Source organism: Pagrus pagrus (assembly GCF_965226575.1).
Source record: "Pagrus pagrus genome assembly, chromosome: 16".
In the NCBI taxonomy this organism is placed as follows: domain Eukaryota; kingdom Metazoa; phylum Chordata; class Actinopteri; order Spariformes; family Sparidae; genus Pagrus; species Pagrus pagrus.
Window position 1 is genome coordinate 13,480,917 of NC_140200.1, and position 14,938 is coordinate 13,495,854.

The 14,938-nt window shown below is 42.9% G+C and overlaps 1 protein-coding gene across 1 annotated transcript in view; it reads left to right on the forward strand.

Moving 5' to 3' along the window:
• The window catches only part of eva1aa (eva-1 homolog A, regulator of programmed cell death a), a 75,630-nt gene that overhangs the window by 29,070 nt on the left and 31,622 nt on the right, over nt 1-14,938 (forward strand). Inside the window, exon 5 of the mRNA XM_084376937.1 lies at nt 3,760-3,903. Coding sequence (XP_084233063.1) covers nt 3,760-3,903 — 144 coding nt within the window. The remainder of the gene's footprint in view (nt 1-3,759; nt 3,904-14,938) is intronic.

Here is a 14,938-nt window from a genome sequence, read left to right on the forward strand (position 1 = left end):
GGTGTGCGTGGGTGGAATACCTGGAAGATTGTTACGGACAGTTGCTGCGAGAACCTTCTGGGAAAGGTTGCTGCAGATGTATCGTGTTGTGCCTGTTTGTGTGTGTGTGTGTGTGTGTGTGTGTGTGTGTGTGTGTGTGTGTAGGGGTGTGAACCAGAAGTTTCCTCAAGATAACCAGCATGTACTCACCCTACATTAATCTTAATATAAGGGCTCTGTGACAAGTGAAACTCAACAGCACCCATCACAACACACAAAATATTTGATGCTGTTATTGTAATGCTATTGCCTTAGTTTTAATTCTGTGGGAGATGTAATCCAAGGCTGATGCTGGTTTCAAGCAGGCAGAAAGTTAGATGTGCGACGGATGACTGATGTGACAAAAAGGAGCTGAGCGGCAGAGAGATGCTGCTGGTACAGGGCAGCATAACAACACACACAGCAGGTGTCAGTAACTTTCAGAAGCTGTGGGTGATCAACCGTGGGTCATTCTCGGGGAAAGTCATCCCTCTGCGTTTTCTTTCTGTGGTCCTCCGTACATGACCTCAGTCTGTAATCAGTCACGAGTGAGAATACGTGTCCAGGAAACTCCTCCCTTTCCCTCACCGCTCGTCTTGACTGTGGACCTACTGTGAGCAGGCTCGGAGGTGGTTTGAGGGTAAAGGTTAGAGGTATCAGGGGTTATTCATGCCTGTTCCCATCTATGTGTGTGTGATAGAGAGGACTGTTGTATGCCTGTCTGTCTGCGTTAAAGCCGCTAATGAGAGCCAGGGGAGGTCAGACTCTGAGGAATGTTCTTTTAAACTGCACAGAAATGCTGTGTGTGTGTTTGGAGAGCCAGTGGACAAAGAATAAATGTGTGTGTCTCCATCCTCTTGTCTCTAGAAGTCTCTATCTGTCTCTGAAACCCCCCCCCCCCACTTACACTCCGGTCCCACCCGTTCCTCTGTGGGCCCCCCTGCTCTACTAATCACCCAGTCAGGGAATCAAAGCTGCAGCTAATGGGGGCCTGTCTGTCAGTGGGTTCCCTTGTAAGAGAGGAAGGTTTTCAGCGTGGCACACCGGCTTAAAAGAGCCCTCTGGGGAGGGAGAGAGAGAGAGGGGGCAAATGAATGCACATCAGGCAGACCAGGAGGTCACTACAGTGACATTTTTACTAGACTACATGAAGTTGGAAGTTAGGCACGAACCCACTTGGTTAGTGTCAGGAAAATATCTTGTTTGGGCTTAAAATACCCACATTTGTCAGCACAGACATGGCTGGAAAATGTCCAGAATACCCCGTTCTGTCAGGAGAAGTTGTCTTGAACAGTGGGGTCTCATGTTATCTGAGCGTAATGCAAAATGTATTGTAGAAAGGTTGATTTAATAAATATGTCACTTACGTATTTAACAGAAGTGAGAAAAAATGTTCAATGGCAACATTTTATTCTGCCGACAGGGAGTTTTTTCCGGATTTTCAGATGAAACTGATTGTGAATCAATCATAATCAATGAATCCACATGTGTGGGAACTGTCTAACCTTTTATGGTGTCTGACTGGTTATCCAGTTACACTCACTGGTTCCCACAGGCTTCCACCTCACTGCATCCTGGTTGGGAATTCCAGTGTGTCGGCTCCAGCTGGGGAGGGTCCGGTTGCCCCTTCGAACAGACACTATTCAGGTTCACATTCTTAGGAAGCTTTTAGTCTTTGATCTGGTTTCATTACGAACACAATCATTTCCAGGAAATAAAGTGTCGTCCTCGATTACGAATGCCGTAATGCAATAAAACTGGACCGGACTACTGAATGAATTCCCAGCGTTGACACTATGCATGACTTCCTGACTGGGACATTTGCCCTTTGACCTGAGCTGTAATTTGTTGTGGCCTGTTGACGTGTGAGCCAAGTCTTAACTGGCCTCTTCCCTCTACCTTTCTCATCTGCCTTTTTGGGGGCCCACCAGGGCAAACAGTGTGAAAGCACAGTGTCCACTTTCAAAGGCTCACCTCCTTGTGTTGTTCTTTAGGGGTTAGATGGAGCGTGGGGTCGTGGAAAAGCATCCATGTGGAACCACGACTCATCCACATTCCCACAAGACTCAGCTGGAGGTTCTGCCGACTTCATTAATGCTTCTCAAGCCTCAGTTTGGGGTGTCACTGAAGTTCATGACGTGGAACATTTAACTGAGATCCAGTGTTCAAGTTTGGTTTACAGAATTTGGGATTTTTTAAACACAGCAGTGTTGTGGTTAATCCCACAATCCTCTGCTTTTCGTACGGATCATGTTGTAGCCGTACTTTAAAATGATGTTTCTTGAAGTAGGGCCATGTGCGTCTGGCTTTATGAGCGCTAAAGAGTTCATTCTAAAGTCTTCAAGCACAGCAGGTCAGTATATCACCCTCTGTTATTGATGTGAGAGAGGAAGGAAGTGAGAGCGGCTGGAGGAAAAAGACGAGCCTCATCTGTCCGTCCGCAGGATGAGAGCTGCAGAACAGAGGGTCTGGAGGAGCTGGCAGGTGCTTAGCGATGATGTATGAGAGCCACATCCATTACTCTGTCTGGACTACATACACACACACATATGCATACACACACACGTTGGATCAGGTATCCTTTAGACAATGTGAGGCCCCAGTAAGGTTTCTGTATGTGGGTCTGATGTGGACTGAGGCTCCACCAAGGAAACCTTTACGGGAAGGAGTGTGTGATGTCCCCTTGGTCTGCGTGTGTCTGTCTGTTTTGACTGAGACTCATGTAGTCCTTTTGCGCCTGAAGTGCTACTTGTCCGTCAAAGTCTCTACAGCAAGGTAGTAGAAGACTCTTCTGCAATATGAACATTTGGTATCCAATACTTATATACTATAAACAGGCCTTTTGTCTCTTGAGATATGTTTGACTCACTGTTTTATTGGGAATATAAAATTATTATCATTATTATTATTATTTACATTTTTCTTAAATAAGATTATAAAAATGTGTAGACTCTGAATCTGGCAATGCACTGTAATCGGATGAGAACTTTTCCAAGGATGAGGACAGCGGCAATGCAGCTTTGTAGTTAGTTGATTATCTCTATGCCTTATTGGTAAGTGGACTGTAAATAGTATGAAACAGAGAAGGTTCTTGTATCTGTATTGGTTCTGGTACCATTTAAAGGGAGCATAGTAACAATGTTCGGAGACAAAGCAAGGAAATGGTACAGTCGCCAGTAGATAGCTGATGTTGATTTAAAGTGACGTTCATCTTCAAAGAGCCAAGTAATTCTTAATGTATGGCAAAAGTCAAAGAGATTCAGTTAAACCAAACAAACGTTTCTTGCCTGTAATTTACAACTCACAAAGACAATATTTACATTTTTGCATGTTCTAACCTGCATGAAAGACGGTTAACGCTACAACATTCACTTTTTTCATTTGAGGTCTAAAACGTTATTGTCTTTTTTAATGTTTAATATGCACATTGTTTTATTGACCATTCGATTAATAGTCTGGTATATGTCTATGCATAAATTGACATATTCATATTCCTCCGACTAATGGATTTCTCCACCAATTGTGTCAGTTTTGCTCCATTTTTCATTTTCTTGAGAAATACGTTGTATCATTTCCTTTCTGGGTAGTGGTCTTCTATATAGACCATAAAATAAAGTGTCACATAAAAAGATATAAAAGCTGGAACCCACTCTTTCATATACTTAGCTAAATCATTGCTTTTCATCCGTCTGATCTGTCTAATAATTCAATACTTTTTACTTCTCTCTGTCTTCCCTTCAGACTGCCAGTCGTCTGTGGCTCTGCAGGTTCTGACCGCCCGCTGTCAGGGAAAGAAGAGCTGCCTGGTTCGAGCCTCCACCAGAGACTTTGGAGATCCATGTTACTCTGGCACCAGGAAGTACCTCAGTGTCATCTACACCTGTGGTGAGTCCCAACACACCTTCGCTCAGGGCTTCATTTTCTCACCACCAGGGGGCGATGTTCACTCACTGATCAGCTTCATTTAAGTCTCGTCTTTGATCTCTCAGCTCTGTGTCCAAGAGTCAGCAGCTTAAAATGGGCTCTGCTATAGTCACAGAAGAATTACATGTCTTTTTAGGGTTAGAGTTTAATGATGATGCTACTGGGTGTGTATAAGGATATGAACAGGACACACAATCAAACATCGATTATTAGAACAGTTGGCAATAAATTTCAATAACTTACAACTCGAGTATTCGATTAATTGTTGCAGCTCTAGTGCATTTTTTGTGTGTTAGTGTACGTATGTGGTTGTGCACACTTGGTAGAAAGAGCTGTACAACTTGGATATGGCTACCAGTGGACAATAAAGGTGTCACTTACTGTATTATGGTACAGTCAATGGAAGTACTGTGTACCGGATACTATCATTAATAGTTTGCAATACTTTTGTTTGCACTTTTAAATGAAATTCAAGGTTTCTTTGAGAATCAAAAGTGTCATAAACATTTTCTAGACCAGAAATGGATTCTGAAAGCATGCAGTTTGTTTTTTTGACTCTTTAATTAGAGGAAGCGAGCAAAGTTCAAAGCTTCTGCTTCTTCTAATTTTCCATGTTCAAGTTACATCATTCAAACAAACTTGACAGCCACAAAATTTAGTGAAGAAAAAACAATTTTGCAATTGTTCCCTCTGACGTTTCATCAGTGCGGATGAGGGAGAGAATGATGGTCTTCCTTTTTATCTGTTCCACACCCCTGGGCTAATCCTGACCTGTCAAGGCTGTAATTCATTAACCACACACTTTGAGACACACTCAAACACACACACACGCTATCCAGGCGCCTCCAGCACCAAGAATTGATCAATCAGCACCGTGGCCTGTTGCGCTCATACACACTAAAATAACTGGCACATAGATTCAGGTCTAGACTGGGACGAATGTTGCACTTGGCGTTTAAATGTGAATTTTGAGCATTGCTTTTGAGGAATTTATGAGATGTGTGTCAGTCCCCGCTGGGCCTTAAAATCCCTGTAATGTGCCTCGTAGGATTGCAAATTAAAGTCTGTTTGTGGAGTCTTTTCTGAAGTTCTGATCACAATTTATGACTTGTTTATTGGCTGGTTTTGAATTTTCACAACCAAGTCCTTTGTCTCCAAACGCTGTGTGTGCGTTGTCCAAGAATCCATCCATCCTCCATTCTTTATCTCAGCGACAACCGGTCAGCACAGACAAGAACACACAGACTGTTCAGCTGTGTTTATGGAGTCGTTTGGCTTGAATCCCTGTCTGACCTCCCTTATCTGCCACTGATAACACACAACGTGCTCTCCTAACAGCTAGGTCCTGACTCGGGTTGGTAAACGCGTGAGGCATGCAGGGGATGTGGGATGGTGTAAATGTTCGACAGATAGAGGGGGAAACGTGCTGCGAGGGGGTAAGAGATGTGTTTCCTGCGCTGCGGTGGGATTTGAGAGGGTTGAACATGAGTAAATCAGTGTAGCGGCTGCAGACATGAAGTCACTGGTTGCTCCAGGCTCCAGCAAAGGGGTAATTTTGGGGGATCCTCTTTCATTGGTGGGTTGAGTGCGTGTGGGATTGACCCCATTTGTGTCTGAGTACGGGACAGAGGATGTCTGTCTCCACATGATCGGTTGCATATCTGTGTGTGTGTGTGTGTGTGTGGTTATCTGTAGGATGTTTTGTTCCAACTGAGAAAAAGTGGCATCTACATACACGACATGATTGATGGCACATAATGTTAACAACGACTGTACTTTTTTTAAAGGGCTGCAACTAATGGGCATTTTCACTGTCGATTAATCTGCCTTGACCTTGCATCATGTGACTTCTTCTCATCCTTCTTCACTATCAATCATGAAGTAGAGAAAACTACAGTGGCCCTGAAGGTCCAAACACAACAACATTTCACAAAACAAAACATTACATTGTGTTTTGACCATCAGGGCCACCTTGGAAAAAAGCCAAAATTACCTTAGTAAACAAAAGATCTGGCAAGCCTTGACTGTGTATAAGGATATAAACAGGACACACAAGCACATCTAACATCCACAGTAACAATCACGAAATATGTCGTAATGCTTGTTGTTGGATGCGGCTCTACACTGCCGAGCAAACTATGAATTTGTGGTAAGAGGATTATGATCGAGAAAAAGATAAAAGATCATCAGTTTTCTCCAAAGCCTGAGATGACGTCCTCAAATGTCTTGTTTTATCCCCAACGCAGAGATATTCAGTTTACTGTCATAGCGGGGAAAAGAAACCAGAAAATATTTACATTATGCAACTAGGATCAGAGAATTTCGACTTTTTATCTTAAAAGAATGGGCTTTTTCGCACAGGTCTGATTTTTTTGTTGTAAACTATGTGAACTCTTTCTCTCAGTGTGTGTATGTGCTTGTGTGTGTGAGTTTCTGTACCGCTAAACGTTCAGCATGTGCTGCCTGAACGAGGTGTTAACCCACTTAAAGTCTTTACTGTCCCATGATGACCTAAGTGCTATTTTAGGGGCTTTTGCAGCCTGCCAAGAATAAAATAATTTGGGAAATGGATTTTTATGAGTGCATGTATGTGTATGAGTATATGCACACACATGCAGCCATGACGTGTGATTCACAGTGTGTGGACTCTCTGTCTGCCCTCAGCTTGCCTGTGATTTATAAAGCCATCAACCCTCCGAGCTCCAGCTTCTTCCTCACACAGCCCCAGGGGCAGACTCGCTCCTCGGCAATAACACAGCAGCAAATGGGCCGGAACCTGCCATCGCTCTCCCAGCAGATCACACACAGTCGGCACAGCCGCCACTGTCAGGCTTCATTTACGTCCAGTCCCCCTGGAGGAAGTCCCTCCAGATTGTTTGTTTGTCAAAAAATACTTAAGCCAGGAGTCCGATCACATAGCTCTGAATGTCTGCTGTATCTGTATTTCAACAAGTCGACGCATAAAATGAGTTCTGTCTTGCAAATTATTCGTAGCCTAAACTTACCTTCAGTGCGACTGCTGGAGATTGATGAATTAGCCTGCTCGGGGCACTTTCTTCAAAAAGCAAAGTTGCACTATGGCTGCTTTGAAGTTTCTTTCTTGTAATGTTGTGTTGGTTATTCTGTCAGGGCTTGACCCGCGCCTTTTGAAGCTGTAGGAATGAAGAGCTCAGCCTCTTTGCAACATGTATTCAACCGTTTCTTTGATTAAAAAAAGTCAAGCAGGAAGTAGGAAGGGTCCTATTTATACATGCTTCCTAAACCAGACCTCTTGAGGCCTGTTCTGCAGTCCTAAAATATCCTTCTTCCTTTTTGCCAACATCTTTTCTCTGCCTTGTGAGTGAGGACATACAGCCTGAAGGCATCCTACTTCTGTATCTGTGCATCTTTGTATCAGAAAGCGCAGCTATAACCTTAAAGATGATTTAACCAAATATGATTTATGGACATCCATGCTGATCGAATCATATCCAGAAGAACCTCCTTCCAGTCCAGTCTTTTCCTCCCCTGAGAGGTATTAAAGCATGAGACTTTATATCAAGATGAGGAGGCCTCTCTCGTAAACTTCCCCTCCAGAGTGTTCGCTGTGGTGTAATGGATCACCCTGAACAAGCCACACAGCCTCGACTGAACCAGAGCAGACTTTCAGGGGGGATGAAAGGTTACGGAAAGCTTAATGAACAGGTCTAATTTCTGAGGAGGAAATGGATTAATTGCGGTGCTTAGCTGGTTAACGTGGGACACCGGGTTTGGAGAAGGGGGGGGGGGCTCGGCCGAGCAGGCAACTCAGGCATTTCCAACCCCGGGGTTGAAACCACAAATTGGAAATAGTATCCCTCAAAAAACTCCTAATGAAAGTATAATGAGTCCATAAATTTCCTATATGTGTTTTTAGATATACTGTAAGTCTACTGCTGCTTTGGGACCGGATGCCAGATTTTCCACTTCCTGTCTGAACCAAAATTATAAATATTCTCCTGATAAAACAATCCATCGAGTAGCTTTCTATCGTATCACACAATCTTTGTCAGCCTCTGAACACATTAAGGACTTTTATGTCCCTGCTGGTTTAAACACTGAGTTTAAACCTTACTTGAATTGAGGGTCTAAGGACAGAGGGTGTCCACCGGGGCAATGGGATTTGTAATTTCAGGCTATATAAATAAAATTGGCTTGACTTGACTTGAATAACTCTTCGTCCCTCAGCTAACAATAAATGCCCAGTGAGGAATTCACAGTTGATCCATTCATGGCATGCTTTGTGTTGACGTGTCAAAGCACAATGAACAACAGTTTACACTACTCCGAGATAAAATGCTGCGAGTACTCAACCGATCAGAAATGTACTGTACTACCCTTCAAACAGGGACTTTTTGGTGGATAAAATAATTTCCCAAGAACGTCATTTTGACCCCGGTCCCTGTGGTGAAAAAGCAGAGTTCTTCCAAAAGGTCCGAGTCCCGAGGGAAAGTTCCTGTGGTGGAAACAGGGCTTTCATTGAATTTCTCAAAGTAACTTGGTATCTGAGAATGATTTCCTTCATTGTGTAAGCTGCTCTTAAAATTTAATTTCCCTGTTATGTTTTCACCAATTATGTTTGAAACATTTCCTCCATATTTTCCAGATAGAACAGTGTAGCAGGAGCTTGTTTTATCCATTTTGGTGAAGTTTACACTGTAGAGACTGAACTGCTGGGACCGTCAGAGGTGTGGTCACTGGACTGTGCTACTGGTGTTTTTAATGGACACGATCCGAGCAGCGGAGGCTCTGGCTGCCTACATGTGGCTCAGGGGGGCTGATTTAGATGTAACAGGGGGAAACAGAGGAAGATAAAGATGTAATTCAGAAGCCTCAGGGTTTCGGATTGTCCCAATCGGTTAAGCAGACATACACACAGGCACATACACATAAATATACATGCACAAAGATACTTGAGGTACACATGTGGCCGCTGCAGTAAGCCACACGGTCCTGCAGCTCCCCCGCACACATTCATGTCATGTCAGCAGAGGAGACTGTGGGGAAGATGTTTATTTTGGCCCGGTTGTGTGGAACTGTAGTCCTGCCGGGGAAGGCAGTAGCTGCTGCTGGGCCCCATCAGTCTCCCTTATAGATATCAACTTATAGCTGCAGGAGTCGAGGACACGCATTTATACTGTGGTGAGTGAGGCAAATTAACACTTTAATATGATGCATACACGTGTAAAAACACTGTAAACTGTAGCAGGCCAGGTGCACGGTGCATCCATCAAGTTATTCTCTGCTTTTTGGCTTTTGTCTCCTGAAAGACACCAATAAAATTTAGACCAAAGTTTGGACAATTTGGACCGCTTGTTCCTGTCGGAGGACCCTAAATCTTCAGGATCACTATCTGCAAAATGTATGGTGATTCAGATATTAAAGGTGCAGTCTGTAAGAACTGACTACCTATCGATTGAATAACTAGGGGCAGCAGATCACCAGAGTAACCGCTAACTGCTGTTAACTGTAGCAGACATTAGCTAATAAGCTCAGTTAACCATGCAGCTGGCAGTCATATTAGCTGACTCTGGGGGGTTGTTGGTGTTTTTACCCTTGGACCATAACCTTTTTAGGTATGATGTGACTAGTGGCAAGCTAGTTAGCATGCTAACTTCGATAGATACCTAACACAATACAAAGATATCTTTGAAATAATGTCAAAACTGTCATTTCTACACATTCTGTGGTTCATTTTTGTTCATTTTGGAAAATGTTTTAAACTAAAATTGGTACGTATTGCACCTTTAAATATTAAAACGATGTCATAGTCATCGAGGTCTAATGTTCATCAGGAGCCATCCTTAAAGGAAGATAAAAGCAAACAAATATATGATGATAAATGTGATGTTAGTTATTATTTTGTAATTATACTTTTTATTTTCTGTGTGATTTTATTTTGAAGGAAAATATTTAAATGGTAGAAAACATCGGTCAAATCTGATGCTCACATAGATAAACATTTTGAATATCTCCCCAGTTTAAAAGCTTTGATTTGAGCCCAGGATTACATTTCTACATCAGAATTAATGCTTATAATAAGTTGTTCACTTTTCCTAAATCAGAAAAGCCCCAGTAATACATTGATGTAATATTAACAGCTATTTATTACACTCCGGTCTCCCATTTGCAATTGTAGTGGCCCTTGAATCTCAAGAGCCGCTTTGTTCATTTATTGAGCATGCTTTAGAAAAAAAACTTTCACTTTTGCTTCATAAAACACAGACACACTCCAGACTTATTCCTTCAACCATCTGCTGGGTTATTCTCTACAGACTAACTTCTGAATCACTTGGAAAACTTTCATGACGTTCCTTTCAGGGTCGTCACTGCTGCTTGATTTGATAACGTATTATTGACTGTCAACTTATGGTTTCATTATCAACTCGGTCGAAGATACAAAAATCTAGTAGAAAACATCTTTGAGGCTCGCGTGGCTTATTTTAGCTTATCATTGAGACAACCTATTGTGTTCTGTACTAAAGCCAGCCATGTACGTCTCTTTGTACACTTGACTAAGCTGTCATACTCTAAACTGTAATATATTGACGCTGCACCTTGTTGGAAACAAAGAATTCTTTGAGTATGGCCGTGTCGGGCGTGGTTCACTACGAACGGCCAAATCCAATTGTACCAAGCGAGTAAGAGTGTCAGTCAAAAGAAAAACGGCCTCACTTAACCCTCAAATACTTAAGTGGTAACGTCACAGGACTCTGGCACTCATCGCATCATTAAACAGCATACGACCGACTCTGCCCATCGGGTAAAACAACCCAAGACTCTGAAAAAGGTGTTTTAAAAAACAGTCTTTGACCCAAACGTGATCCGTGGTGTGTCTGTTGTTAGTGAGCAGAGGAGCAAGCAGAAAGGAATGAAGTGGCCCCTCTGAACGCTCCCCAGCCTCGTAACACAAACCTGACTGTGCAGAAACAGCCAGCAGCTGGCACTCTCAGGAACACACTGCTGCGGGAAAACACACGGCACGTGACCTCACCTGACCTGCGTGTGTGTTGCATTAATAGTCGGTTCAGCCAATGCCCATAAAAGGCTTTGAGTTTGGTTGTAGTCTCCTGTGTACTTTACTGAATTTGGGTGAAGTGGCTGAAAGTCACTCAGGGTGCGGTCTCTAGAGCAGGACGAGTAGGGAGTTTTTTGGCGGGAACACACTGTTGCCACGGCAATTTGCTGATGCAAGGGGGTTGTGGTTTTGCCAGCATGTTCAGTCAGCTGATGTCTGTCTCATCGACCTGCACCGTCTGGTGTCTGCCGGCTGTTTGGTGCACACAGGCACATAAAAATCAATCAGACGCTAATTCTGGTAGTTTTCCCTCCTCCAGACACACGAACACTCAGCTATGAGTCATTCATTACAGATCTAGTGTAATTCCCCGCTGGTGACAGCACTGGCCCGGGGGCGAAAGTCTGTAAGAAGTTTAATCAGATTATAATGAATCCTGAACAAAAGGTGTTAATTTTCCTTTTAAGTTCTCACAGCTTCTCTGACCCTCTAACCTTTTGGCTTTCTTCCCTCTCCCCTCCACCACACGCATGATTGACTCGAAGGTTTTTCACCGACACCTTTTTTTTACCCCGTCCCCTCCGATGTTCTCCGTTTCCTCGTCCATGTCGCCCTCTGAAGCAGCGAACCTCTGCCTTTCATCTCACCCCTCTTCCTTGTTTGTCTTCTGTCTCCATACTGTCCACCATTTCCGACCACGCAGACAGCGCCAGCCTCGAGGTTAGAGCTGGAAGTTGACTGGTTCACGTCCCTGACTATCTGAGGGGAGCAGAAGAGATACCAATTACACAATGCCTTTGAGCAATTGAGCGCCACAGTGTTTGGTGTTCCTTCATGTGAATGTATGTAACACAGCCTAATCTGAAGCTAATCCTAAAGGCTGCTGCTCTAATTAACAGTGCTGTTAACTGAATACAACATTCTCTTATTGAAGTTGGATTGGCTCGAATCAAATCCTTTAAAGTCTTGTTCTTTTATCTGAAAGATAAAGTTTAATACTAACTAAATTACTTCAAATAGAGGCTGCGACTTCTCCAATGCAAGATAAAAAGAAAAAAAGGGTTCAAACTGGATTATTTCCTTTTAAAACTAGATGAGTTAACCTGTTCTTATCCCTGGAAATGTATGTAAAATTATACTAAAACGCCTATCCCAGTCTAGCCCAATGTTCTGTCAGTGTTTCTGGCATTAATATACTACTATAGGAGTTTGAACACACTGACTTATTTTTTTTTTTATCTTTTAATGCAAAAATAAGCCTGCAGATGACCTGTAACTGCCCCTATTAGCTGGAAAAGAGTCCACATTATATATATATATATATATATATATATATATAACAATATCACTGAAAATGAACACCTGACATGCTTAGGTGGAAAAACAGCCTACTCAAAAAGCAAAATACATTAAACTACATAGACTTTAGAACATAAAACATAACATTTTCAAGTTTAGGGCTTTAAAAATGGATTTTAAATTGTATATTGAAATCTCATTGGCTCCATGGGGCATCAGTCATCCAGAGGCTGGAGTGTAAGTGGCTCAGGAGAGAGGAAAAAGAAGAGATTAGGTCGACCCAATCATGCATTGGCTGTAGTGGGCTCTAGGCTGGGCATAGACACTCAAATGTCACTGAAACGACTGGTGTGACTGGTGTTCCGGTGTGAAAGGCGGGCCAATGGTTCAGAAGATGTTAAACAAGACATAAATAATAATAGATAAACAGGACTCAATACTGTTTCTGATGTGGTGCTATTGAAGTGTCTATAATCTGTGCTTGTAAACTGCAGTTTAAAACATAGTTTCAAAAGAAACTAAATTGCTGATTGCATCTTCTCAATTAAAAAAATAAACTGCAGTAATAGTATTTTTCGTAACTTGGGGTCATGGTTCTTAATGTCATATCAGTCCATGACTGATATGAGTCCAACGTGTGCTCAGAACTCAGTGATGTTTCTTTTCTCCTGAGCCAGTGGCGCTCTAAAAAGTCCCTTTAATGAAAACAGAAAAAAGAGAAAAACTGGAAACGGAAACTAGACTGTGTGTCGGCCAGACGCTTTGGTTCCACTATCTACAGTCTGTTGGATAAAGATGAGGAAGCAGCAACAGAGGGCTGCACCGATACAGACAGATAACACAGGTGACTGCAGCGTGATAGGATCAGTGCCAACTCAGTGATGACCTCAGTGCTACACTTTGAGGAATTCAACATCAGCTGAGTTAAGATGAGCCAAGATAAACCTGAGCAGTGGTAAAAATGTATGATGTGTCTGTGAAGCAGATTTCATTGGTTCAATCAAGTACCTTTATATTCCCATTTCATACCGCTTTACACTTCTATTGACTCACTTTACAAAAAGCAGACTTACACATAAAACATAATTCAGGATTTTTTTTTTCTTTTTCTAATTTGCAGAATGGCCCACTGTTTTGCCATCCCCCTTTGTCTTCACGGTGCAGACGGTCTCCTGACAGTAGATAATTAGTGTCTATCATCCCTCCTGTCTGGTCCACTGGCTCAGTACTGACCACCCACTCCTAAAAGGCCCCTTTGGGACTGTTGTCGAGGCCATAGGTCTCATCATCCCTGGTCTATATGGTAATGGGAGAGAGAGGGCCTCTCTGACGATCATTGGTCGGGTCTGTCGCTCCAGTCAAAGCCACTTATGTCCCTGTAACCGTTCCAGCCCCCAACATAGGAAGCGCTTTCCAGAGCGGAGGAATGTTCTGCGTTTGGCTTTAGGCTGTTTGTCTGCTTTAGAAATGCGGGATAATGGGAGCATGCAGTCAAGTTCGTACAGTCGCACAAACACATGTGTACACATGTACAAACATACCTACACACGTAAACAACAAGCACAAGTAGATTATACACTACATGCACAAACTGAATGCAAACACACAAACATCTCCCCCCCTCCGTCCTGTGGTTTTTGCTTGGCCCGTTTTCCCAAATGAGCAACTGCTTCTTTGTTGGGCTGGAAACTGCAAAATAAGCAAAGCTCTGGACGAGAAGTGGCTGCCAACTTTGTCAGCTTCACGGAGTCGTAAACTGTGCACACTGCTGTTTGTCGTGTCACTACGCCGCGCTCACGGCGAAAACTACTCCCTGCTCTTTTTGCGATCCGTCGTTCTTGTTTTCGTTTGTACGTAGAGTGTGTTGGATCGGAGGAGGTGTGGTGGGGGGGGGGGGGAGACTAATGCTTTCCAGTCTGTGGCTGGTTTCAGTTTTCCTCCTGCGGTGGACGAGGACAGAGGGAGAGGAAGGGAGAAAGGGAGAGGGAAGAATTAGAGAGGCAGTGTAGGGGGTGGGAACCGAGGGGAGAAATTCCCAGGCCATCTTAAGCTAGAATTATAGTTCTGCAGGATACATTTAAATGTCTCCGTGGATCCGTGCAGAGAGGGGTGTTCTGGGTAACTATAGGTCTCAGAGGCTTGCAGAGGAGTCGGTGCACACACCTCCGAAATCGATCAGCTTTATTCACGATGACATTGTGCTGCTTTGTATAAACACAAAACAAAGATCTCATTATCTCATTTAAACAGCTTTTTTTGAAACCCTCGTTAGGAAAAATGTATTTATCCTTCTGTTAACATGGAGCTGGATTTATGACCTGTACTGCAGTCAGGGAGTCGAGATGTTTCAGCTGTACTTTCTGGGAGCTGTCATGTCGTCCGTCTTAAAGGGGCACTATGTAGTTTTGGAGAAGAAATTCAAATTCAGAATTTCAATATTTACAATATTAATGAGGCAATAATACAAAGAAATATTTATTTTTTCCATGACTGAATAAACATGCTGTTCTCAGAGGATTATAAGGTCCAACACTGTTTGAAGCTAGAAAGGTGGCAGGGTCCGCCACATATAAACAAAGTAAAACAGTATGGAATTTTGTTGTCCTTTAAGGTCAGATCTTTCTCTTGTTATCACAATTTCTTCCCCAAAACTATCGTGCA